The sequence below is a fragment of the Zophobas morio genome, unplaced genomic scaffold (assembly GCF_036711695.1).
Source record: "Zophobas morio isolate AGI-343-1 ecotype UQ-CSIRO unplaced genomic scaffold, CSIRO_AGI_Zmor_V1 ptg000026l, whole genome shotgun sequence".
In the NCBI taxonomy this organism is placed as follows: domain Eukaryota; kingdom Metazoa; phylum Arthropoda; class Insecta; order Coleoptera; family Tenebrionidae; genus Zophobas; species Zophobas morio.
The window spans coordinates 3,918,559-3,946,209 of NW_026972131.1; the positions used below are offsets into that span (position 1 = coordinate 3,918,559).

At 32.1% G+C, this 27,651-nt stretch overlaps 2 protein-coding genes across 3 annotated transcripts in view; one reads left to right on the forward strand and one right to left on the reverse strand.

Moving 5' to 3' along the window:
• The first annotated feature begins 371 nt into the window (after nt 1-371).
• Nucleotides 372-4,165, forward strand: LOC135136735 (probable 2-oxoglutarate dehydrogenase E1 component DHKTD1 homolog, mitochondrial). The gene is made up of 16 exons (XM_064066181.1): nt 372-600; nt 676-799; nt 929-1,097; nt 1,145-1,364; nt 1,419-1,580; nt 1,630-1,811; nt 1,866-2,087; nt 2,145-2,302; nt 2,353-2,488; nt 2,538-2,669; nt 2,722-3,139; nt 3,190-3,392; nt 3,450-3,570; nt 3,618-3,806; nt 3,863-3,948; nt 4,008-4,165. Exons 1-16 carry the CDS (start codon nt 459-461, stop codon nt 4,119-4,121), a joined length of 2,778 nt encoding a protein of 925 aa, XP_063922251.1. The 5' UTR covers nt 372-458; the 3' UTR covers nt 4,122-4,165.
• Nucleotides 4,166-11,570: 7,405 nt separating this feature from the next.
• The window catches only part of LOC135136733 (F-box only protein 11), a 35,578-nt gene continuing 19,497 nt past the window's right edge, over nt 11,571-27,651 (reverse strand). For both annotated transcript variants that reach the window (XM_064066180.1, XM_064066179.1), the window contains exons 7-8: nt 21,150-22,405; nt 11,571-13,721 (exon numbers count right to left, since the gene is read on the reverse strand). In XM_064066180.1, the coding sequence (XP_063922250.1) occupies nt 13,592-13,721; nt 21,150-22,405 (1,386 nt within the window). In that variant the 3' untranslated portion in view covers nt 11,571-13,591. The remainder of the gene's footprint in view (nt 13,722-21,149; nt 22,406-27,651) is intronic.

The following is a 27,651-nucleotide window of genomic DNA, read 5'->3' on the forward strand; positions in this document are numbered from 1 at the left end:
AAAGAAGTCGACTGTTCTCTCGAAGCGATGAAAAGGAAGTGACTCATTTTTCAAGACAATATCACCCTCGCTTTGCGCATCTCTGTTTCTTTGGGGTGGTTGGTTGCCAACCTCTCCTTCTTCTCACTAACCGTTTCTTGTGCGCGCGGAATTCGTTTGAAATTTAAAAATTCGAATTGGATCCTTACAACCTATAATGTTAAATGTTCCGAGTGAAAATACCATAGTTTTGATGGTGTTTTCATGTTGCTAGGATTACATTTGTGTAACACAATGAAAGACATCGCACATACATAAGCACACCGATAACATTCTCTATCGCAGCGATAAATATACACATCTCAGCTGAGGTCATTTAATATGTTTGAAAAACAACTTCACTGATTAATATCTGACTTAAATTCCTACAACTTGGTTGTATCTTTCCACTTCTGTATTGCTGGCATGGTATTATTAAAATGTACTTAAAGTTGTGCAAAACGTATTTATTTAATAAACTCGGCGGCAGTCTAAGTCGTCCTCAAACACACAAATTATCCAGAAGTTATCACAGCGACAACGTATTCGGTTTCAAAGGAAAAAGTAGAATTGTACACAAAGGTAAGTCTAATCGATAAATGTTTATTGCTTTATATCACTAAGTACTGATCTGTTTACATCGAAAATATTTTTTAGTGTCTGAGGATGTCTTAAGCAATCGATGCAATCAGAGTAATTTTTATAGATTAGTAACAGCATACAGGCAACATGCGCACAAAAATGCAGATATCAATCCAGTTGCACTCACTAGGGAAATTAAGTATGGCTAAATTTTAACGTCGTGGGGTGAACTGATTTTGATACAAAAAAACCCGAAAATCGAAATCAATTCACACCCACCCACCCCGAAAATATATACTTACAACCCATTTGTAAAAACTTATTTTAGCATTTCCTCCGAGTTAGATCCTAAACACTACTGCTTAACTCAGAATGATAAAATTAACTTTCTCGGAATTATCAACATGGGAAAGGAAGAAGGTACCGTTGCAGAGGCAACTGATTTTCTTCGCAACGTTTATGCGAAAAATATAGCTGTTGAATTCACACATTTAGAGGTTTTTTGAAAACACAAAAAGTTTCAAATTTTACTAACCATTTTTAGAATGAGGACGAAATTGAATGGTTTGCCAAACGAACAGAAGAAATTGTCCCCGAAAAAGTGGATACAGACACAAAATTACGTTTAGCAGTCGAACTAATTCGTTCGCAAAATTTTGACAACTTTTTAGGAAATAAATTTACAGGAGTGAAGAGATACGGTGGGGAAGGCGCTGAAAGCATGATGGCCTTTTTTAGCGAGTTTTTTCGACTGACAGCTGAAGGTACTTCTTTGGACGACTAACTATCAGCAGCATTAAATATTTGCTTAATTTTAGAAAATGTGGAGCAGCTTGTAATTGCAATGCCACATCGAGGACGATTAAATCTGCTCACAGGGATGCTTAACTTTCCGCCAGTGAGGATGTTTGCGAAACTAAAGGGACGAAATAATTTTCCAAAAAAGTATGACGTAACGGGAGATGTTCTTAGTCATTTTAGTAAGTTCAAACGCGATTCTTTTTGTTTAAATAAAACATTTATTTGTAGTTTCATCTACTGATCTTCAGTTTGGTAGCAAAGTTTTACACGTTTCGTTACTATACAATCCTTCACATTTGGAAGCTGTTAATCCTGTTTCCATGGGTAAAACGAGAGCTAAACAGCTAGAGAGTCAGGATGGAGACTACGGACACGAACAAGTGTGGAGCGATAAAATTCTGAATCTACAAGTAGAAATCATTATTATTTTTTGAGTTTATTCATTAGTTTTAAGAACATTTCAGGTTCATGGTGATGCAGCTATCATCGGACAAGGTGTTAACCAAGAGTGTTTGGCTCTCAGTGGAACACCACATTTTGAAATTGGGGGCAGCATACATTTGGTCGTTAATAATCAACTAGGATTTACAACACCTGCCGACAGGGGTAGGTCGTCAAGATATTGTACCGATCTGGCCAAAATGATTTCTGCGCCAGTGGTTCACGTCAATGGCGATTTTCCAGAAGTAGGTGTTACAGTCATCACTGGATACAACATTTTTTTGCGAAAATAAATGTTCTAGATGGTACTAAAAGCCACAAAATTGGCATTCGAATACCAACGAAAATTCAGAAAAGACGTGTTCATCGATATGAACTGTTATCGACAATGGGGACATAATGAATTAGATGATCCAACTTTTACTAATCCTTCTCTATATGGAATTATACGATCCAGGAGGTACCCATTTCTCATTGCAATTAAATCAACATAACCATCAAACATTTCAGAACAGTACCTGACCAATATTTCAAAACACTTGTCGACGAAGGAGTAATGACAGAAGAACAAAGAGATACAATAGTTCAAGAACACACTAAATGGCTCAATCAGCACCTCAAGGCTGTTGATAACTATATACCCGAAGTAGCTATCAAAATATAAGTAATATAATTGGGTAACTTGTTTTTCGTAGGATATTTACTTCAAGAAACAGTGGCAGGGCTTTATGCAAGCGGAAGAATCCGTAAGTACTTGGGATACAGGAATCCATCTCGATCTTCTTACCTACATTGGAAGTAAATCTGTCAAATATCCAGAAGATTTTGCAAGTATTATCCCCATTTGTTCACACAATAATAAATCAAAGCATGTTGTAGAATATTCATCCAACATTGTTGAAAACTCATGTCAAAAATCGACTAGCAAAAGTCGGTGAAGGTATTGGAATTGACTGGTCCACTGCCGAAACCCTTGCTCTTGGCTCGTTGCTATATGAAGGCTACAATGTGAGAATCAGTGGACAAGATGTAGGAAGGGGAACCTTCTCACATCGACACGTTATGCTAGTGGACCAAAAAACCAACCACATTTACATCCCTTTAAATAATCTTCACGACAAGCAACAATGCTTTTTAGAAATTGCTAACAGTATTCTTTCGGAAGAAGCTGTTTTGGGTTATGAATATGGGATGAGTATCGAGAGTCCAAAAAATTTGATAATATGGGAGGCTCAGTTTGGAGATTTTTTCAATGGGGCTCAAATTATGCTGGACACTTTTGTCTCAACTGGCGAAAGTAGATATAAATTATTTATATTAACCTGACCTAAACACACACATTTTTAGCTAAATGGCTCTGGACTAGTGGTCTTGTCATTCTTTTGCCACACGGTTACGATGGAGCAGGACCCGAACATAGTTCTGCACGAATTGAAAGATTTCTTCAAATGACTGACTCAAAAGAAGATAGTGTTGATGGAGATAACGTTAACATGCAAGTCTGTCAGCCGAGTACGCCTGCTCAATATTTCCATTTATTAAGGAGACAGGTAAAGACTAGAAATGTCGACAATAAAACCTACGTAACACATTTCTACGCCTTTTAGATGTTACGTAACTTCAGAAAACCTTTAATAATAATCGCTCCAAAAACCCTCTTAAGATTATCCAGTGCAACTTCTAACTTTGCAGACATGGCTCCTCAAACAGCATTCTTACCTGTCATAAGTATTACAACCCTACTTGTTTGATAATATCTGAACAATTATTTTTAGGTGACGATACATGTGATCCCGCCAAAGTTGAAACTGTTTTAGTGACTTCAGGAAAACATTATTACACTTTGGCTGAAAAAAGAGAGTCTTTAAATATAAAAACAACAGCTATCATTAGACTGGAATCGTATTCTCCTTTTCCTACTCTGCAGTTACAACAAGAAGTTGCAAAATTTCCAAACGCCAAAAGTAAGTCGATACTTGAAAAACAGGTGTTTTTAAAGTGACATTTAATTATATTTAAGCATATGTGTGGTGTCAAGAAGAACCACAAAACATGGGTGCATGGACTTTTGTAAAACCACGATTCGAAAACTTAGTTGGAAGAAAAGTAAACATTTTAAATACGACTGTAATGTAAATGTAAATGTAAAATTATTGATTTTCCAGATTCGCTTCTGCGGACGACCAACTCAAGCTGCACCAGCTGTTGGAATTGGTGCCTTACATGAGGAACAAATTAATTATATAATTAACAAACCCTTTACGGCTGAAAATGATTAATGCGAACAACTTTGATAAGCCAAATAAATTAAAAAAAGACGCAAGTTATAACAGTGTCTATTTTGTTCGAAACTTACACCACCATTGAAAATAACATTTTTTATAAATACAATATAGAGTGCCAAACCATAACATATATACCTTCAAAATATGAAAGAAAAGACACTCGCGAATTGACAGACATACACATATGAAAATCAAAAAAGTACTAAAAACCCTATGTTTATGTTTTGAATCAATGCAAATATTTGAATATCACAAATTTAATAGAAACAAAGCAAAATCTGAATTAAAGTAACTGAATGCAAATACACAAGTTATTACGGGCGTGTAGCGTCAAAGTTAGCAGGGGCGCAACAAAAGTACCCCTGGGGCGTTCTAGCACAAGCGGAGTTTGGGGCTACCGGTCGGGGCTGTTCTCCCCCCTCGACGGTGATTCTATCTATCGCAAAGCCTACCCAAACAGCACATTACACATCTCTAGGATGAACATGCCGTCCGAAACTAGGCCGTTACGGTCGCCAGACCCGCAGTTGGATCTCGGCCAAGGACAGAAGCCGAAAACATTACAACAGCGGAATCTATCCAAACTTTGACTGACTAAGTGAATTTCATGAAATCTTCTAGCAAGTGGTTTATTTAAATAATCCTGATTGTTAAATTGTGTTTACACTAGCTGACGATTAAGAAAAACTAACTTGATTGGTGAATTTACAAACAATAAAACAAATTTACAGCACGTGTTTCGCGTTGAACGGAAGTCCGCACTTTTTCCAATTAAAAGACCACTAGAATTAGCCGCGCGGTTTGGAGAAGCTGTGCGCCATCGGTTACGATCGATTGTCGTTAAACAAAGACTTCCTCCCTTTTATTAACTACCAAACCAGCTAATTTAAATCTAGCTACTTACAGCGTCTTTTCATCATGCATCCACTACACCGATGAGAAAGATAATGACTCACGCTTTTGACATGCCGCCTTCTGTCTACCAACCAACCCTCTAGATAAAATCCCCCTAGCGCTACGAACTGTCCAACTATCGTACAAGCGTTGCCGTGCACCTAGTTGCCTATGTTTCACGATTTATTATTTGAATTCTTTTTTTCTTTCTCAAATTCAAATTGTTCAAATGTGATTTCGCGCCGCTGTTAATTAATTTCAGCCCCAAAATTTTGATTCAAATTCGGTCACCACAATATGGCTGATTTTGGCAATGAGAGACCAATGAGATACCTTCTAAGAAAAGAGAGAGTCGGTGGACGGGGCTAGTATTTGCTGAGTTAACGCTGATTTTGGAAAATGACATTTTCTAAGAAATTTAATTAAATTATTATAAGAAAAGACACTAGAAATTCCCCAAAGTATTTTCAAATTATTTCCAAACAGGGATACCTAGAACCTCAAGATTGTTTTAAATTTTTCAAAAAAAAAAAACGGAATCCCAAAATTGATTCAAAAACAGGTCAGGTCAGAATTTTCCAAAAATAGAACACCAAAGTCCCCAAAAAATGTCTTAAATAATTTAGAAAAAAAAAAGTTTTATCTGAACAGGTACTATTGCTTTACTATAAAATACTCTCTAGGAAAAAGTTAAACTTAGCCCCGTCCACCCACCCTCCCTTTCTTTCATTTTTTTCTTCGGAAATAAGAAATAAATCTCATGACAAACAATACAACAAAAAAGTCACGATTTTACAACCTTATTTCTGTCAATTACCACTTCCATTCTACAGAAGAACATTTAATAAACCCCGCCCACCCACCCGCCTCTATGTCGGTGATTAATTTTATAAAAAAATATAGTACTACGAAAATTTATTGCAGCAGAAATAAGACGAAATATATTGTTTAAAAGAAAAAACTCACAGCTTAAATTAAGATAATTTAAAAGCTAATGACAAACTGGTCATTGCAGATAAATTTGGAATAAACCATGGAATTAACGAAGAAGTAATTAAAAATATACTTAAATTAATTATACTGTGATATCACTGTCATGATCCACGTGAAAATGTTAGGTTAGGTCTTGATCGACCGCCCCAAGCCGCTAATTTACAGTAAACTCGTTACCACTTTCAGTAGTGCTCCTCGGAGATTCAGGTAACCAAAACTGAATTTGTTTCCGTAGTGCAATAAGGCGGTTTTAGATAACCAAAATGTTAATTTTGAAGTACTCGGAATCTTTTCGAGTTTGGGGAAGATCTTTCATGGAGAAATGTTCATCGCTGTAAACTGTGCCCCTATTTTACCACATCACTTTTCCTTGGCAGCTCGACAAGGAACCGCGCACTCCGCGTCTGCCACGTGTTCCTGTATTTATTTACCTCAATTCCATTTAAATGTTCAATTTCTATAACTCTGATAGTAAACTATAACGGAACAAGAGTTAAAGTTTCAAAAAGAGCAATAAACCAATTTCAATTAGCCATACATTCTCGTGAAATTGGATTTTAAACAGCAAAGAATTCTCATCTGAGATTAAGATTGGACATCAGACAATTTATATGATGGAAACATTTATCAACAAAATATTTACATGAAAAAGAAAACTACCAAAGATTTATATGGAGAAAAACTGCATGAGGTGAAAGATTGCAAAGTTAACAAAATTACATGAGTTTAACATTTGCTCCACTGTATCAACGATTCAAACAAAGAATTTACATGACGTTAAATTATGCAACACTTTATCATCGATTCAAACAAATAATTTACATGATGCTAAATTATGCCACACTTTGTCCAAGTGATTGGTTACTTAAAACTATTAGCCTTGAGAGTATATCGTGGACTGTCCCCAGCTTATCCCAAACAAAACACATGATAAATAAACACAAAATGAATCTAGCCTCCCGCAGAGTGCTTCTCGATGGTGTAATTTTCAACGTTGCGAGAAAAATGTCTCGGTGATGTGATGATGATAACGATGATAACAGCCTAAGGGAAAACATTTTTAATTCCCCGTACCTCAGTCCACGTTATTATGAATTCTACCGCACTTTCACCTTTTCCCAGAGTGGGACGGTAGGTTAATTTAGCTGTCTTAAATGAACTATTAGCAATTTTGTGGGAGAAATTAAGAAGTGTTATAATGTAGCACTTAAGTATAAGCATCTAGAAACCTTATTAATAACTTTATACACAAAGATGCGTCTGATTAATTGAATTTCATAAAATCTCCTAGCAAGTGCTTTATCTAAACAATCTCAGCACCGTTAAATTGTGTTAGAACTAGTTAACGATTAAAATCCTAACATGAACTGTGAATTTATAAACAATAAATCAAATTTACACCACGTGTTAGCGTCGGTTAAAAATTCGCTTATTTCCGCTTGGAAAAACCGAAAACTGGGGCAGCGGCCTCGTTACGATTAATTATCGTTAAACAAAGGCTCTCCCTTTTTCTAAAATCCAAACTGACTAAACTTAACCTAGCTTCCTTGCGGCGTCTTTCACTCACACCAAATACGACTATAGCCCCTAGAAATATATAGTACCGTCACCCATTGTTGTACGAGTGGAGCAAATGCAGTTGGTAACGCAAAAAATTCCCCTGGTTTGGAACCAAATTGTGTCAGCAGGGAGTTGACAGCGCGTAAATCGTTGTTGTCACATGGCCTTGGCGTGGTCTTTTTGTTTAAAGTCAATTAATTGTCAATTAATATAACTAATAATTATTAAATAAGATTTTATTGATTAAATTTTATATTTTATTCAAATTAAAACTCCATATTTTGTATATAAACTACAAATTTTCAGTCCAATATAAAACCATTTTAAATTTCGCAGTCTATCAAACGGTGTTTATAATTTTTGTTTTTGTTAAGTTTACGCCAGGTTTGCTCCACGGTGACGACACTATGTGTTTTACGGGGTATAATATATACCTTAAAAATATGAAAGAAAAGACACTCGCGAATTGGCGGACATACACATATGAAAACCTTAGATCATATAATAAATAGATACCAATACTCAAACTGAAAACTGTGACTAGACATGAAGCTATCTGTTGTCGTTTTCTACGTCTAGGAGAGTAGCATAATGCTATCCTTGTGTGATCACCACATCTTCATCTTTGTTATATGCATTTCATCTGTATATGCCTATTTCACTTCCATCCGTGTACCGCACCAGCGCAACAAATCGCTTTTGACAGATGTTTCTTCTAACCTCTCTTTCGAGTTGTTGTACAAAAAACAATTTTAGAATTTAGAACAAAGATCCTATTTTAAGTGATGTAGTCATAAAGGATCACAATTGCTGCCCAATAATTTACTATTCCTTTCGTTATCTACTGTGAATTATTTATAAAATCAAGCTGTCAACATCTTTCTTCCGAAGTTAGTTCAGACATACTTCCTAAAATTTAGGCGCGCAAAATTCAAATAGTGATCAGGCAAGGATAGCTTCATTGTAATCCCTCCATGCACGAGAGAGATGTGTGACAGGAGGATGTCGTCACAGGCTGTCCTAGGGAAAGAACACGGCATGGTGGTATCTATTTATTACATGATCTAAGATGAAAACCAAACAAGTACTTAAAACCTTACGTTTATGTTTTGAATCAATGCAAATATTTGAATATCACAAATTTAATAGAAACAAAGCAAAATCTGAATTAAAGTAACTGCATGCAAATACACAAGTTATTACGGGCGTGTGGCGTCAAATTTTAAAGTTGCGGCAGTTAACAGGAGCGCAACAAAAGTACCCCTGGGACGTTCTAACACAAGCGGGGTTTGGGGCTACCGGTCGGGGCTGTTCTCCCTCCTCGACGGTGATTCTATATATCGCAAAGCCTACCCAAACAGCACATTACACGTCTCTAGGACGAACATGCCGTCCGAAACTAGGCCGTTACGGTCGCCAGACCCGTAGTTGGATTAAACCTAGCTACTTACAGCGTCTTTTTATCATGCATCTACTACACCGAACAGAAAGATAATAACTCACACTTTCGACATGCCGCCTTCTGTCTACCAACCAACCAAACCTCTAACTAAAATTCCCCTAGCGCTATCAACTGTCCAACTATCCTGCCAGCGTTACCGTGCACCTGGTTGCCGATATTTAACGATGTGTGATTTGAATTCCTTTTTTCTTTCTCAAATTCAAATTATTCAAATGTGATTTCGCACCGCTGTTAATTAACTTCAGCGCGAAAATTTTGATTCAAATTTGATAACCACAATATGGCTGATTTTGGCAAATGAGATACCTTCTAACAAAAGAGAGGGTGGGTGGGCGGGGCTAGTATCTGCTGAGTTAACGCTGATTTTGGAAAATGACATTCTCTACGAAAAGAGAGGGCGGGTGGGTATTTATAGTATCTGCTGAGATAATTTATTAATAAATTTTTCAAAAAAAAAAAAACGGAATCTCAAAATTGACTCAAAAACAGATCAGGTAAGAATTTTCCAAAAATAGAACACCAAAGTCCTCCAAAATTGTTTTAAATAATTTACAAAAAAAAATCAGTTTTATCGTAACAGGTACTATTGCTTGCCTATAAAATACTCTCTAGGAAAAAGTTGAACTTAGCCCCGCCCACCCACCCTTTCTCTCATTTTTTTCTTGGGAAATAAGAAATAAATCTTATGACAAACAATACAACAAATAAGTCACGATTTTACAACCTTATTTCTGCCAATTACCACTCCCACTCTACAGAAGAACATTTAATAAACCCCGCCCACCCACCCGCCTCTATGTCGGTGATTAATTTTATAAAAAAATATAGTACTACGAAAATTTATTGCAGCAGAAATAAGACGAAATTTATTGTTTAAAAGAAAAAACTCACAGCTTAAATTAAGAGAATTTAGAAGTTAATGACAAACTGGTAATTGCAGACAAATTTGGAATAAACCATGGAATTAACGAAGAAGTGATTAAAAATGTACTTAAATTAATTATACTGTGACAGCAGTGTCATGATCCACGTGAAAATGTTAGGTTAGGTCTTGACCGACCGCCCTAAGCCGCTAATTTATAGTAAACTCGTTGCCACTTTCAATAGTGCTCCTTGGAGATTCAAGTAACCAAAACTGAATTTGCTTCCGTAATGTAATAAGGCGGTTTCAGGTATCCAAAATGTCTTGTGAAGTACTCGGAATCTTTTCGAGCTTGGGGAAGATCTTCATGGAGAAATGTTCAGCTCGACAAGGAACCGCGCACTCCGCGTCCGCCACGTGTTTTTGTGTTATTTACCTCAATTTCATTCAAATGTTCAATTTCGATGACTCTGATTTTAAACTACAACTGAACAAGCGTTAAAGTTTCAAAAAGAGCAATAAACAAACGATTCAAACAAAAAATTTACATGAAGTTAAATTATGTTACACTTTATCATCGATTCAAACAAATAATTTACATGATGCTAAATTATGCCACACTTTTTCCAAGTGATTGGTTACTTAAAACTATTAGCTTTGAGTTTATATCGTGGACTGTTCCCAGCTTACCCCAAACAAAACACATGATAAATAAACACAGAATGAATCTAGCGTCGCGAAAAATGCTTCTCGGTGGTGTAATTTTCAACGCTGCGAGAAAAATGTCTCGGTGACGTGATGATGATAACTGCTGGGGAAAAATTTTTAATCCTTCGTACCCCAGTCCACGATATTATGAATTCTATCGCACTTTCACGCCCCTTTTCCCAGAGTGGGACGTTACGTTGATTTTAACTGTCGTAAATGAACTATTAGCAATCTTGTGGGACGAATTAACAAATGTTACAATGTAACACTTAAGTATATGCACCCACAAAACTTATTTATAACTTGATAAACAAAGGATGAGTCCTGACTAATTGAATTTAATAAAATCCAGCAAGTGCTTTATCTAAACAATCTCAGGACCGTTAAATTGTGTTAGAACTAGTTAACGATTAAAATCCTAACATGAACTGTGAATTCACGCTTGTTGGGGAAACTGTGGCCGTCGTTACGATTAACGTTTCTTGATTGATTTTTTTCAAATTCATATTACTCAAATGCGATTTCGCGCCGCTGTTTTTTCAACTTCAGCCCGAAATTTTAATTTAAATTCAGTCGCCACAATGTTAAGTTTTGCATCGGATGTCCAATTTCTCGGAGGGGCTGGAACAGCCGTTTATGATCCCAGTCGAAAGCGCCGGATCATCCCATCGTTGAAGATGTAAAGTAACCTCACTTGACAAATACCTTGTAAAATTTTTATGACTTAAGGCACCATTATAAGTCAAACTGGTTAGTGTAAGCTTTGTGGACTCGCATCGCAAGGATTATTACTGTCCATTGTTGGCACAATGGAGCTGTGAACTGAGTTAAGTAATACAATAGCCAGTTTGACTTATAAAGGTCCTTTGGCTTAACCCGCTTAAGTCATAAAAGTTTTACAAGGTGTATGTCAAATGAGGTTACGGTAAATACGTAAGTTCGCCTAGCGATGATAAAAATATAATTCGATAATTAGCCATATATTTTTATATAATGTACACAGTACAATACAGTGCTAGCTATCTACGAAAAGACCTCTTGTCAGTTGATCTATAAGCCTGACACTTAAGTAATACTTATCTAACTTAAATTTTAGAATTAGTATAATTATAGAAAAGGACAGTATGTTACAACATGATATACACAGACATCAGTCATATCAAAACATAAATGTAAGTAGGGTCGTATTTTGAACTGTTTACAATTTGAGTAGTCACAAATTTACATCTTCTAATTGTGAGCCTCCCATGATTTTTACAATAAATCAAAACCCTATTCCTCATACAACAATAAAAATTACTTGGAAAAGAGTTACTCTTAAAATAACTATGGAATTCGTATATATATCAGCTACTTTCTTACATAACAATGTTTTGCCATTTACAAATCACAATACCATTATAAAAGTCATCGTTGCACCATCCAGTGTCTTCACCCAGCTGTGGCAAGAATTAATTTTAAATTAATTTTTTCACTAAACCATCTATGTATACATCAGTCAACGTAAGAAAATGGTATAAAAAGAATTACACTATGACTTACATTATTAATTATCTATGGGTATTTCAGCTAGCTACTTGATAAATGTGTAAATGTGAATATGGCACCAGTTTTTAAACTGCACTTTATTTATTGTACCTATACAATATATAACAGTACAGGCGTCCCAGATCAAAATGTTGGGTTTCTTGTGTTGGTCAGCCTGTTTATGTAATTGTGAAATCATATATTGAAAGCTCTTGGTTAAATTATTGATTGCGTTTCATTTTTTTTTTTGTATATATATATATACAACGTACATACACATAACTTACACATTCCTATCAAACAACCAGTTTGTTTTCAAGTTTCCTAAGACCAAATTACTTTTTTTAAATACTGATATTTTACATTATTTGTCATACATGCAATAACGTTTTTGTTCTTTTGTATAAACACAACAAAACTCTTGTCAGACTTTCACACACAACACTCTGAATCTCAACTGTAATCAATCGCACAACCTTTTATATACATCAGATATATTTAAAGCTATGTTCTCTAATACAATAAAAGTACAAAACAATATAGCCACTCATAAACTTTCGTTAGAAAATATTTCTTCATATCGCCAACTCAAAGAAACAACGGGATCTTGGGCACTTGCAAATGTTAAGAACACATCGTTTTCTGAATGGCTACAGCTTCCTGTACGAAAATTTAAACTAAATAAAATAAATAATTGAAATAATAATAACAGTAATTAACTTAAATATAAACTTAAACAGCAATATTTTCAATTCTAACAAGTAAACCTGTACAAATCTTACTTACTGGATTTATAGTATGTATATAACACTTTTAACTGTAAGAAATTATTATTGTACACTGACCAAAAGGCAAAATAAATAATAGTAAATGAAGTATTGCTATAAATTATGGTGTATCATCCTTCTTTTGTTTAATATTTGAGACACCTTTGAGATTCGAGAGAAAAATGGTTCTTCAAATTAATACAACCATTTTCCATAAATATCGTAACACAACAACAGAACTTAACATATTTTTAAATAAATATAAAGAAAACGAATGTAAAAGTTTCACTAAACATTGTGATGAAGATACCCTTTGGTGGAGATACATTCCTTTTTTAAAGTAACATAAATTCGCAAAATGATGACGACGAAATGAACATATTTTGAGAGAAAGAAATAACAAAAGAAAGATCAAATCATTGGTCATTTGGAAGCGCCTGTGTTGATTGTCTAACTCTAAAGTGGTGTAAACTGATCAGTCGTGCTGTAATATTGCTAAGCTTTGTAAAACACCAAACACGGATTTGTGCAAAAACAACACTAAGTATCTTCTGTCACGTGTTCTTCACGATAAATCAATATAAATACAGGTATCGACACAGTTATGAACACTTTTATTTTTTCCTTCTGTCATGGAGATTAGGAATAAATTAATAGTACGGCGAAAAGAGAATTATAGATGTGATATCCTTTAGTTGACCATCAATGTGTGAGATTCCATTGGCGCGGCCGAGTCATACAGTGTGTCCGTATCCTGAGTTGGCTCTCCTTGCAGTTGGCATTGATTCGTCAACGTGCCAGCTCCGCAATCGCAAAAGAATCTGTTGATGAAAAATGGGTTTGAGACAAAGATAAAAAAAAATACACAACTTAGCCAAAGTAATACTCTTACTTATCACTTCTTAGAGGTATGAACTCGCTTATCGTTCAATCGATTGCAGGACGCTAACTACCCTCATTAATATATTACATTGGTATGGTAATTTTGAGTTTAAAGCTCCTCTTTACCGATGTTAAAAGATGGCAAAATAAGGCAAAACGCCTTTTCCCATTTCAACCTTACGATACGAAAGTACTATGAAACATATCCATCGTTTTTAATAAAATTTGCAAAATTAAATTTTAAAATTTTTTGAATACTCTGTATTTGCCCGACTGTACTTCACGGGCGCGGAAAGTTGTACGTAAGTAAACTTAGATTTGTGAGTTTATCGTTTTTCCGATTTTTTACTTTCGATATTTTTTCAACATTTCGGTATTTCAATTTTTTAATTTTACAATTTGTCGATTTTTCTATTTCTGGAAAATTTTGTTTTCCGTATTTTTCTTTTTCTCGATTTTTATTAATCAGTTTTTCGATTTTACAGTTTCTATTTTTTTTCTAGTTTTAAGATTACAATTTTTAAATTTCTCGCTGTTTCAAATTTCGTTTTTCCTATTTTTGATTTTCAATTTTGCAATTGTTCGATTTTTCTGTTTTTTAAATTTTCAGTTTTTTCATTTTTAAGGTTACAGTTTTTCCTTTCCAATTGTTGACCTCTTAATTATTCGATTTTGAGTTTCTTTATTTTTGCAGTTCCTCGATTTTTCACTTTTCCGATTTTTTTAAATTTCACTTTTAATAGTTTGTCCTTTTGTTGAAAAATTAAAAAACGAAAGATTGAGAAAATGAAAAATGAAAAATAAAAAAAAAATTTTAATCGTTAATTTTTCGATTTTCGTTATGATTTTTATTTTTTAGTAAAATATTTGTATGGTTCGATTTTTTAATTTGCAGATATTTTAATTTTGCGATTTTCCAAGTTGCTTTTTAATTTTTCGATTTTCCATCTTTTTACAATTTCCCGTTTTTTCGTTTTCAATTTCTCAATTTTTAATTTATCACTTTTTCAGATTTCACTGATACAAATTTACGATTTTATGTTTTTATTTTTTTTTTCAAATTTACTTGTAATTGTTTCATTTTTAAATTTCCCGATTTTTAATTTTTCACTTTTTTCAAATAATTATTATGATTTTTTTTTCAAGTGTATAATTCTTGGCTTTTCAATTACCCGATTTTTCGGTTTCTGTATTTTTTCAAATCTTTGATTTCTCGGTTTTTAAATTTTTCGGTTTTTCAGTATTTCGTCTTTTCGATGTTACAATTTTTCAATTTTTCCATGTTTCTTTTTTCAATTGCTTAATTTTTTAGTGTTCCGCTTTTCATTTTAAAATTTTTGGATTTTGAAATACATTTTTTTTTTTTGTATTTTTGATTGTTTCATTTATAGAAGTTTTTGTTTTTCGTTTTTTCAATTTTTCACTTTCTCGATTTTTAATTAATTAGGGTTTTCAGGTTTCAATATTACAATTTTTCGATTTTTCAATTATTTTAACCTTTTAATTACTCCATTTTGAGTTTCTTTATTTTTTCAATACTTCGATATGACAATTTTTAAATTGTTGGGTTTTTCAGTGTTTCTTTTTCAATTTTTCAGTTTTTAATTTTTTGATTTTTTAAAATTTCAGTTTTAATAAATTTGTCCTTTTGTTGAAAAATTAAAAAACGAAAAATTGACAAAATAAAAAATTAAAAATAAAGTACTTCCAAGTAGGTAATTCCAAATTATTTTGTTTATTCGATTTTTTGGTTTCTCAATTCAAGATTTTTATATTTTTCGTTTTTTTTTTAATTGATAATTTTTCGATTTTTTTTTTCTGTAGATACTTTGAATTTTTCGATTTTCTAATTTGCTTTTTACTTTTTCAATTTTATATCTGTTGAATTTTACAATTTTTCGGTTTTTTTTCGATTTTCAATTCCTAGATTTTTAATTTATCAATTTTTCAGGTTTCAATGTTACAAATTTTCGATTTTACCGTTTCCATCTTTTTCTCAGTTGAAAAATCGAGAAAATGAAAAATTAAAAATCGAGGATTTGAAAAATTTTATATCGATTATATCGATTTTTCAATTTCTCGATTTTTTAATTATCCAACTCAATTTCTCAATTTTTTCATTTTTCGATTTTTCAATTTCTCGCTTTTTAATTAATCAGGGTTTTCAGGTTTCTATATTACAATTTTTCGATTTTTCAATTGTTTTTTCAATTATCCACTTGTTTAATTTCTCATTTTTTCATTTTCAATTTTTGATTCTTAATTTTTCGGTTTTTTAAATTTTTCTTTATTTTTTCAATTCTTCGACTTCTCAATTTTTTAATTTTTTGATTTTTCAAATTTATAATTTTTTGTACGTTTCAATGTTACAATTTTCAGATTTTTAAATTTTTCAAAATTTCGGTTTGAATAAATTTGTCCTTTTGTCGAACAATTAAAAAATGAAAAATCGAGAAAATAAAGAATTAAAAATTGAGAATTTGAAAAATTTTAAATCCAAAAACTGCAAAACTGTTTCTTTTTGTTGATTTTTTCAATTTCTCGATTTTTAATCATTTTCTTTTTTGATGTTTCAGTGCTACAATTTTTAGGTTTTTCAAAAGTTCAGTTTGAATAAATTTGTCCTTTTGTTGAACAATTAAAAAATGGAAAATCGAGAATTTGAAAAATATAATATCGAAAAATTGCAAAATTGTTACGTTTTGTCGTTTTTCATTTTCTTGATTTTTCGGTTTTTCAATTTTTCTATTTTACGATTTTCGATTTCCCCATTTTTAAATGTTTCAGTTTTTCGAATTTCCGTTCTCTCGATATCTCGGGTTTTTCCGTTTTAAAAATTATTCAGCTTTTCAAATTTTCACTTTTCGATTTCTCGATTTTTCAGCATTTCAATTTTGGGAATTTTTAAATTGCTGGATATTCGATTTTTTAAATTCTAGATTTTTCGGTTTTCTGATTAGTCGATTTATCGACACTCTCCTCATAGATTATCAAAAATTATATATTACATATTAATATGTAATTTCAGAATTTTTCAATCATTGGATTTTAAAACTTTTTCATATATTCGATTTTTCAATTTTTCGATTTTTAATTTTTGAATTTCTCGATATTTTAATGTTAGTTTTTCGACTATACAATCTTCGCGATTCTCTAATTTTTCGAGTTTTCCAGTTTTTCGATTCATTAATTTTTTCGATTTTTAGTTTTTCAGTGTTTCAATTTTTCGTTTGTTCAGTTCTTAGATTTGCAATTTTTATTTTCAAGTTTAAATTTTTCAGTTTTTCAATTTTCAACATGGTATTCTTTCAATGCTCAAAAACATGTTTTTTCTTTCTTGTAGAGAAATAAGAATTTTGCAATTAAGCTCCGCTCCTTTGGCTGGCGATGAATAAAAAAATCATCACAATTGAGAGGGCGGGCGGGCGGGGCTTATACTTTGCCTTTTTTTTTTTTAATATACACAGCCATCTTTTCACAACAAGAAACTTAGAACATGGTTAAAATTGTACATTTTTGCAAAGAAATATGAATTTTGCAATTATGGGGCGGAGCCTATTGCAAAAACCGATATTTTCTTATGTCATATATTCCATTTTAAACATGTTTTAAGTTTCATGTTGTGAAAAAAGTCTACATATATTTAAACAAAAATGCAAAATGCAAGCCCGCCCACCCACCCTATCTCAATTGTGATGTTTTTCTTTCTCCGTGAACCAAGGGGAGGGAGCTTAACTGCAAAATACTTATTTCTTTACAAGATGTTAAAAACATGTATTTTGAGTATCGTGTTGTTCAAAGAATACTGCGTATATTAAGAAATAAAGTCGCAATATAAAAAAAATTTCGATACCTCGATTTTTCAAGATTTCAATTTTGGGAATTTGTAAATTGCTGGATTTTCAGTTCTTCGATTTTACCACTTTCCAATTTTTCGAATTTTTTAATTTTACGTTTTTCACTTTTTTGTTTTTTTGTTGTCTTTATTTCTCGATTTTTGGACTTTTCAGTTTTCAATTTTTCGATTTTTAAAATTTTTGATTTTTCGATTGTTCAATTTTTCGTGTGGGCTATTTTAATTTCTCGACTTCTCAATCTTTTCATGGTTTCTCTATTTTTCGGCTTTTCCATTTTTGGACTTTAGGATTTTCCAATTTTTCGATTTTTCATTTTTTTGATTTTTCGGTTTTTCAATTTTTCTATTTTACGAGTTTTCGATTTTCCCATTTTTTAAATATTTAAATGTTTCAGTTTTTCGAATTTCCGATCTCTCGGTATCTCGGTTTTCCCATTTTTAAAATTATTCAGCTTTTTGATTTTTGGATTTTTCAGTTTTCGATTTCTCGATTTTTCAGCACTTCAATTTTGGGAATTTTTAAATTGCTGGCCATTTCAATTTTTCGATTTTTTAAATTCTAGATTTTTCGATTTTCTGATTGCTCGATTTATCGACACTCCGCTCGTAGGTTATCAAAATTAAATACGTATTAAAAATCCCATATTAATATGTAATTTCCAAATTTTTCAGTCATTGGACTTGTAAAACTTTTTCATATATTCGATATTTACTTTTTGAATTTCTCGATATTTTAATGTTACAGTTTTTCGACTACACAATTTTTGCGTTTCTTTAATTTTGCGATTTTACAATTTTTTCGATATTTAGTTTTTCAGTGTTTCAATTTTTTGCTTCTTCAGTTCTTAGATTTGCGATTTTTATTTTCAAGTTTAAGTTTTTCAGTTTTTCAATTTTCAACATGGTATTCTTCGAACAACACGATGTTCAAACACATGTTTTTTATTTCTTGTAGAGAAATGAGGATTTTGCAATTAAGCTCCGCCCCTTTGGTTGGCGACGAATAAAAGAATCATCACAATTGAGATAGGGCGGGCGGGCGGGGCTTATATTTTGCCGTTTTTTTCTTAATATACATAGCCATCTTTTTACAACAAGGTTAAAATGGTACATTTTTTTCAAGAAGATATGGATTTTGTAATGATGGTGTGGAGCCTAATTGCAAAATCGATATTTCCTTATACATATTTTCCATTTTAATCCTGTTTAAGTTTCATGTTGTGAAAAAAGTCTACATATATTTAAACAAAAAGGCAAAGTGTAAGCCCACCCACCCGCCCTATCTCAATTGTGATGATTTTTTTTATTCGCCGTGAACCAAGGGGGCAGAGCTTAACTGCAAAATGTTTATTTCTTTACGAGAAATTAAAAACATGTTTTTAAGTTGCGTATTATTCAAAGAATACTATGTATGAAAATTAAGAAATAAAGCCACAATAAAAAAAAACAATTTTGGGAATTTTTAAATTACTGTATACTGCAAATTTTCGATTATTTAAATTCCAGATATTTGGACTTTTCAATTATTCGATTTTTAAAATGTTTGATTTTCGATTCTTCAGTTTTTCGATATTTTAATTTTTCCATATATATTTTAGATTTTAACATTTTCGATGTCTCAATGTTTCAGTTCCTCAATTTTACCACTTTTCAATTTTTCCAATTTTTTAATTTTACGTTTTTCAGTTTTTTGTAGTTACTATTTCTCGATTTTTGGACTTCACGGTTTTAGATTTTTCAGTTTTCAATTTTTCGATTTTTAGATTTTCGATGTTTCGGTTTTTCGATTTTTAGATTTTATAATTTTCCAATTTTTCGATGATGGTTAGGTTTCTCGATTTTTCGACTTCTCCATTTTTGGATGTTAGGATTTTCCGAATGTTTCTTCAATTTTCGATTTTTCAGTTTTGATTTTTTAAATGTTGGATTTTTCATTTTTTGATTTTTCGGTTTTTCAATTTTTCTATTTTACGATTTTCCCATTTTTAAATTTTTTAAATGTTTCAGTTTTTCGAATTTCCGATCTCTGGACATATCGGTTTTCTATTTTTAAAATTATTCAGTTTTTTGATTTTTCGATTTTTCAGCATTTCAACTTTGGGAATTTTTAAATTGGTGGATATTTCAATTTTTCGATTTTTTAAATTTTACATTTTTCGATTTTCTGATTGCTCGATTTATCGACACTCCGCTCGTAGGTTATCAAAAATTAAATACATATTACAAATTCCATATTAATACGTAATTTCAGAATTTTTCAATTATTGGATTTTAAAAGTTTTAAAACTTTTTCGATTTTTCAATTTTTCGATTTTCAATTTTTTAATTTCTCGATATTTTAATGTTACAGTTTTTCGACTATACAATTTTCGCGATTCTCTAATTTCCCGATTTTCCAATTCATTAATTTTTTTGGATTTTTAGTTTTCAGTGTTTCAATTGTTCGTTTCTTCAGTTCTTAGATTTGAAATTTTTGTTTCAAGTTTAAGTTTTTCAATTTTCAACATGGTATTCTTTGAACATGATGCTCAAAAACCTGTTTTTTATTTCTTGTAAAGAAATAAGGATTTTGCAATTAAGCTCCACCCCTTTGGCTAACGACGAATAAAAAAAATCATCACAATAATGAGAGGGCGGGCGGGCGGGGCTTATATTTTGCGTTTTTTTTCTTAATATATATATATATATAGCCAACTTTTTACAACAAGAAACTTAGAACATGGTAAAAATGATATATTTTTGCAAAGAAATACGGATTTTGCAATTATGGGGGTGGAGCCTAATTGTAAAATCCAAATTTCCTTATACATATTTTCCATTTTAAACATGTTTTAAGTTTCATGTTATGAAAAGTTTACACATATTTAAACAAAAAGGCACAATGTAGGCCCGCCCACCCGCCCTATCACAATTGTGATGATTTTTTTTTATTCGCCATGAACCAAGAGGGCAGAGCTTAACTGCAAAATGTTTATTTCTTTACAAGAAATTAAAAACATGTTTTTGAGTAGCGTGTTATTCAAAGAATACTAAGTATATTAAGAAAAGGCAAAATATAAACCCCGCCCACCCACCCCATCTTATTCTTGACATTGTGTAAAAATTTTGCGACGTTGGTGGTTTTTTAATAAAAAAATAGGCTTTATTAATGACGGAAGCAAATTTCTGTGTTGCTAATTGTGAATTATTGGCAGCAACGTTAACATGTCAGTTCACAATCGTCAACTTTGACAGGAGTGCGCCTAATGCGGCTTACAAACGTGATGAGAAGATGACTTGTGTCTTAGATTTCATTTTGACAACGATCAGGTATGCCATCATGAAATTTTAACCATGTTGCCAATCTGACAAAAAAAATCATTAACAGTCACCTGGTATTATTGACAACTTTTAGCTTTTCTCTTTCTCAACCAGCCAGCTTTTTTGTCTAAGACAGTAGTTATGCAGAGAAAGAAAGTAACAATGTATCAAATCCTAATAATAATAGTTATAATAAAAAAGTAGCGCTCACCTGTCGTGCCTTATGAACTCGACGTCGTGTCCGGCGTGACACGTTTTGATACAATTAACGCAAATAGCATTCCGATCCGTCGTGTTGCACGTTTGACACCTATAGAAATCGTGCATCGGAAACGACGTATAACTGGATATCTTGTACAAACATTGTCCATTTGCCACAGCCTTCTCTACAGCATCTTGATTATTGAAAATTTTATTTCCACGAACAATCGGTTGCACACCACTCGCCAAACACAAGCCACCAAACCGATTATTGAAGATTTGATTCGATTCGAGCGTCGCGGTCGCATTATTCGTGATTTCGACCCCGGCAGCGAGACCGTCGAAGATTCGATTACGCCTCAGTATAGGATGACTCTGGGTGGAGATCAACACGCCAGCCTGAGCGTTCCTGAATATGTCGTTCTCCTCCAGTATCCCCTTGCCGCCGTTGAAGATGCAGATGCCGCCGTCGCGTCCGTCGAATATTTTGTTGCGCTTAAGCGTCGGATTCGAGTCCGTCTTGATCCACACGCCGGCCATCGCGTTGTCGAAGATCTCGTTCTGCTCGAGCAGTCCCAGCCCCCCGTTGTACACCAGCACGCCGCCGTTCTGCCCGCCCCAGATCTTGTTACCGCGGATCACCGGGTTGCTGCCGGTCCGGATCTGCACGCCCGAGTACAAGTGGTTGAAGATGTCGTTGTCCTCGAGCTTCCCGTGGCCGTTGTCGTAGAAATAAACTCCCACCTGCTTGCCGGAGTGGATGCGGTTGCGTCGCAGCACCGGCGAGCTGCCGGTGGTTATCCACACACCGGCCAGCGTGTTCGCGTACACCTCGTTCTCCTCGATCAGGCCCTGGCCCTTCTCGTGGACGTAGATGCCGCCGTGCTGGCCGTGGTGGATCTTGTTGTGGCGCACGATGGGGTCACTATTAGTCCGTATTTGTATGCCGGCGAGCGCGTTACCGTAGATGTTGTTGTGCTCGATCAAGCCGCGACCTTCGCCGAAAATGTACACGCCGCCTTGGTGGCCGTTGTAGATTTCGTTACGTCGGATCGTGGGGTTACTGTTGGAGGTTATCCAGACGCCGGCGAAGTTGTTCGAGTGGATCTTGTTGTCGATGAATTGACCGAGACCGTTCTCGTGGACGTAGATGCCGCCAGTTTGGCCGTGGTGGATCTCGCACTGGACCACGGTGGGGTTAGCGCCGGCTTTAACTTCGAAACCGGCGATGCGGTTGTTGTGGATGTCGTTGGCTTCGAAATATCCCTGGAAATTAAATTCCTGTCTTTATACGATACACACACTTAGTACTCTATTTTTTGATCCACTAAAATTTCATCACGTGATTATTTGTGACGATTGTAGAATGGTCGGAAATATAGATATGCAGAATTGTAGAATAATTGCGCTATTTAGTACAATAGAGTATTCGACTTGTCAAGAAGTTAGTGGATGTATGATTTTTACTTACATAAACAAATGTTGATACATAACACATACATAAAAATAAAGCGAAATAATTACATATATATAATGACAAAATTTTGTGTTTATGTTTATACATCGGAAGGATGTCACGTAGAAATTAGTTTGATTTGAATGAGTTGGCCCCTCAAACAGAGGATCAAAACTACATATTAAGTAGTAAGCTACAATCGACAAAATGTTCTGAATCCTATTATTATAATTCTTATTAAATAAAAACATTTGTATTTTCACCTTTTAAGGAAAATGGGGTGAGTCGTTCTTAATTTGATCAATAAAAAATATGAATGCAATGACGAATCACAAGTAATAACCCATCATATTTTGCACATTCTGGGTAGAATTTATTCGGGAATACTATATAAGTATATTGAAAAAAAAAAAAGTCAAAATATAATTTTTTTTTTCGATATCTCGATTTTTCAACATTTCAATCTTGGGAAGTTTTAAATAGCTGTATTTTTCAAATTTCCGATTTTCCAATTTCGATTCTTCAGTTTTTCGATATATATTTTAGATTTTAACCTTTTCGATGTCTCTATTTTTCAGTTCTTCAATTTTACCACTTCTCAATTTTTCGAATTTTTTAATTTTACGATTTTTAAAATTTTTGATTTTTCGAATTTTCAATTTTCCGATATATCGAGATTTCGACGTTTCGAATTTTCGATTGTTGAATTAATAGATTTTTCGATGTTTCGGTTTTTCGATTTGAGAATTTTCCAATTTTTCGATGTTCTTCAATTTTTGATGACTGGGTTTCTCGATTTTTCGGCTTCTCCATTTTTGGATGTTGGGATTTTCCAATTTTTCGAATGTTTCTTCAATTTTTCGATTTTTCTGTTTCGATTTTTTAAACGTTAGATTTTTCGATTTTCATTTTTTGATTTTTCAGTTTTTAATTTTCTATTTTACGATTTTCCCATTTTAAAATTTTTAAATGTTTCAGTTTTTCGAATTTCGGATTTGTCGACATCTCGGTTTTTCCATTTTAAAAATTATTCAGCTTTTTGATTTTTCGATTTTTCAGCATTTCCATTTTGGGAATTTTTAAATTGCTGGATATTTCAATTTTTCGACACTCCGTTCAAAAATTAAATACATATTACAAATTCCATATTAATATGTAATTTCAGAATTTTTCAATCATTGGATTTTAAAACTTTTTCATATATTCGATTTTTCAATTTTTCGATTTTCAATTTTTTAATTTCTCGATATTTTAATGTTACAGTTTTTCGACTATACAATTTTCGCGATCCTACAATTTTTCGATTTTACAATTTTTGGGTTTTCCAGTTTTTTGATTCATTGATTTTTTTAAATTTTTAGTTTTTCAGTGTTTCAATTTTTCGTTTCTTCGGTTCTTAGATTGGCAATTTTTATTTTCAAGTTTCAAGTTTTTCAGTTTTTCAATATATATTTTAGATATTAACCTTTTCGATTTCTCCATTTTTCAGTTCTTCAATTTTACCACTTCTCATTTTTTCGAATTTTTTAATTTTACGTTTTTCAATAAGTAAAGAACTGGTAGAAGATTACTTTATCGCCCATAAAGTATAGCTTGTCAAATCCAACTCTCTCGAAAAATTAAAAGATTTGATTTTGACAATTTTATTGTTTTTTTTTTGTTACAAGTGAGTTTTTCTATTACAAAATTTTGTGTTTGTTTATACATCGGAAGAATGTCACGTAGAAATTAGTTTGATTTGAATGAGTTGGCCCCTCAAACAGAGAGGATCAAAACTACATATTAAGTAGTAAGCTACAATCGACAAAATGTTCTGAATACCATTATTATAATTCTTATTAAATAAAAACATTTGTATTTTCACCTTTTAAGGAAAATGGGGTGACTCGTTCTTAATTTGATCAATAAAAAATATGAATGCAATGACAAATCACAACTAAAAACCCATCATATTTTGCACATTCTGGGTAGAATTTATTCGGGAATACTATATATGTATATTGAGAAAAAAAAGTCAAAATATAAATTTTTTTTCGATATCTCGATTTTTCAACATTTCAATCTTGGGAAGTTTTAAATAGCTGTATTTTTCAAATGTTCGATTTTCCAATTTCGATTCTTCAGTTTTTCGATATTTTAATTTTTCGATATAGATTTTAGATTTTTACCTTTTCGATGTCTCTATTTTTCAGTTCTTCAATTTTACCACTTCTCAGTTTTTCGAATTTTTTAATTTTACGATTTTTAAAATTTTTGATTTTTCGAATTTTCAATTTTCCGATATATCGAGATTTCGACGTTTCGAATTTTCGATTGTTGAATTAATAGATTTTCGATGTTCTTCAATTTTGATGACTAGGTTTCTCGATTTTTCGGCTTCTCCATTTTTGGATGTTGGGATTTTCCAATTTTTCGAATGTTTCTTCAATTTTTCGATTTTTCTGTTTCGATTTTTTAAACGTTAGATTTTTCGATTTTCATTTTTTGATTTTTCAATTTTTCAATTTTTCTATTTTACGATTTTCCCATTTTAAAATTTTTAAATGTTTCGGATTTGTCGACATCTCGGTTTTTCCATTTTAAAAATTATTCAGCTTTTTGATTTTTCGATTTTTCAGCATTTCCATTTTGGGAATTTTTAAATTGCTGGATATTTCAATTTTTCGAGACTCCGTTCAAAAATTAAATACATATTACAAATTCCATATTAATATGTAATTTCAGAATTTTTCAATCATTGGATTTTAAAACTTTTTCATATATTCGATTTTTCAATTTTTCGACTTTCAATTTTTTAATTTCTCGATATTTTAATGTTACAGTTTTTCGACTATACAATTTTCGCGATCCTATAATTTTTCGATTTTACAACTTTTGGGTTTTCCAGTTTTTTGATTCATTGATTTTTTAAAATTTTTAGTTTTTCAGTGTTTCAATTTTTCGTTTCTTCAGTTCTTAGATTGGCAATTTTTATTTTCAAGTTTCAAGTTTTTCAGTTTTTCAATATATATTTTAGATATTAACCTTTTCGATTTCTCCATTTTTCAGTTCTTCAATTTTACCACTTCTCAATTTTTCGAATTTTTTAATTTTACGTTTTTCAATAAGTAAAGAACTGGTAGAAGATTACTTTATCGCCCATAAAGTATAGCTTGTCAAATCCAGCTCTCACGGAAAATTAAAAGATTTGATTTTGACAATTTTATTGTTTTTTTTTTTTTTGTTACAAGTGAGTTTTTCTATTACAAAATTTTGTGTTTGTTTATACATCGGAAGAATGTCACGTAGAAATTAGTTTGATTTGAATGAGTTGGCCCCTCAAACAGAGAGGATCAAAACTACATATTAAGTAGTAAGCTACAATCGACAAAATGTTCTGAATACCATTATTATAATTCTTATTAAATAAAAACATTTGTATTTTCACCTTTTAAGGAAAATGGGGTGACTCGTTCTTAATTTGATCAATAAAAAATATAAATGCAATGACGAATCACAAGTAAAAACCCATCATATTTTGCACATTCTGGGTAGAATTTATTCTACCTACTACTACTACTATTATTTTATTTTCATTAACAATTTACCATGTTTGCAATGACTTTAAAATGTCTGCAAGATTTCAAAGCTTTCGGTTTTGCAATTCTTGATTTTTTCAATAAAATAAACTGACTGATTTATTAATTTTTTGATCTAAAAAATATGAATGCAATGATAATCTACAAATATAGACTAATCATATTTGCACATAGATTGAGAAACCCACAAGGTTCAGTCTAACACAACTTTTTATTTTCTTTATAATGTTTTAAAAATATATAAAATAAACTGTTTGTGTTCAATTATAACAGCAAAAAAAATTGGTGGAAAGTTGTTTCGACAGAACTCCCACCTAAAATACAATGAAACATATTCAGCATTTTCGAGTTAAATTTTTAGTTTAGGTATACAATTTTGTGATGAAATCATCAAAATTTTGCAAGGACACGTAAATCAATGTGGATTAGACTAAAAATAACAGTATTCTCAAAATTTCTGGGAAAATACAGTGAGTCCTTCCTGATTTAATCAATAGAATTAATTGACTCATTCATTAATTTTTTTGAGCCACCTAGGTATATAAGAAAATCTAAAAAATATGAATGCAATGATAAATCACAAGTAAAAACTCATATTTTGCACATTGTTAGTAGAATTTATTCGGCAAAATTTTGAGATGACGTTATCAATTTTTTAGTAGCATAATCCTGAACTTGTGGTTTATAAATACATTATCGAGATTTTTCGGCTTTTCGGTTTTTCGATTTTTCAACTTTTGATGTTTCAATTTTTCAGTATTTTAATTTTTGGCATTTTCAATTTTTCCATTCTTCAAATTTTCGATTTCTCCATTTTTTTATTTTTCGATTTCTCAATTGTCCGGTGTTTCAGTGATAGAATTTCGCAATTTTTCAACTTTTCGATATTTTAATTTTTCAATTTTTAAAATTCTAGATTTTTCCAGTTTTCAGTTCTTCTATGGATATTTCAGTTTTTCAATTTTCGGAACTTATTAAATTTCAGATTTTCCATTTTTTTTTAATTTTTCGATTTTCCAGTTTTTCGATATTTCGATTTTTCAATTATACGATTGTTCAATTTCTCAATTTCTAAATTTTAGATTTTCCAATTTTTTTTTTTATTTTTTCATGTTTGGACTATTTATTATTGCTAAAAATAAAAGTAAAAAATAACTACCAAAATTGTGAGTAAAAATATGTAAAAATTAATAGAAAATAGAACACATTGCTGCCAAAACAAAAATATCTATTGCATGATAACTGTTCCACTAGTATTGCTAATTTAGGACGTTAGTATCAAACGCAATGAAAGTGTTAATTTTTAGTTAAACAGAAAAATAGTTGCATGTCAAAATCGAGTGAAACATGTAAGATGTTTGTAAACAGAAGCGTCTAAATAATAACTATTTCCCGCAAAATTTTTGGAGGCTTATAGAGTCGACATTGGCCTGAACGCGCTCCGGTCTGTGGATCATACCAGTTCTCGGGCGACGATG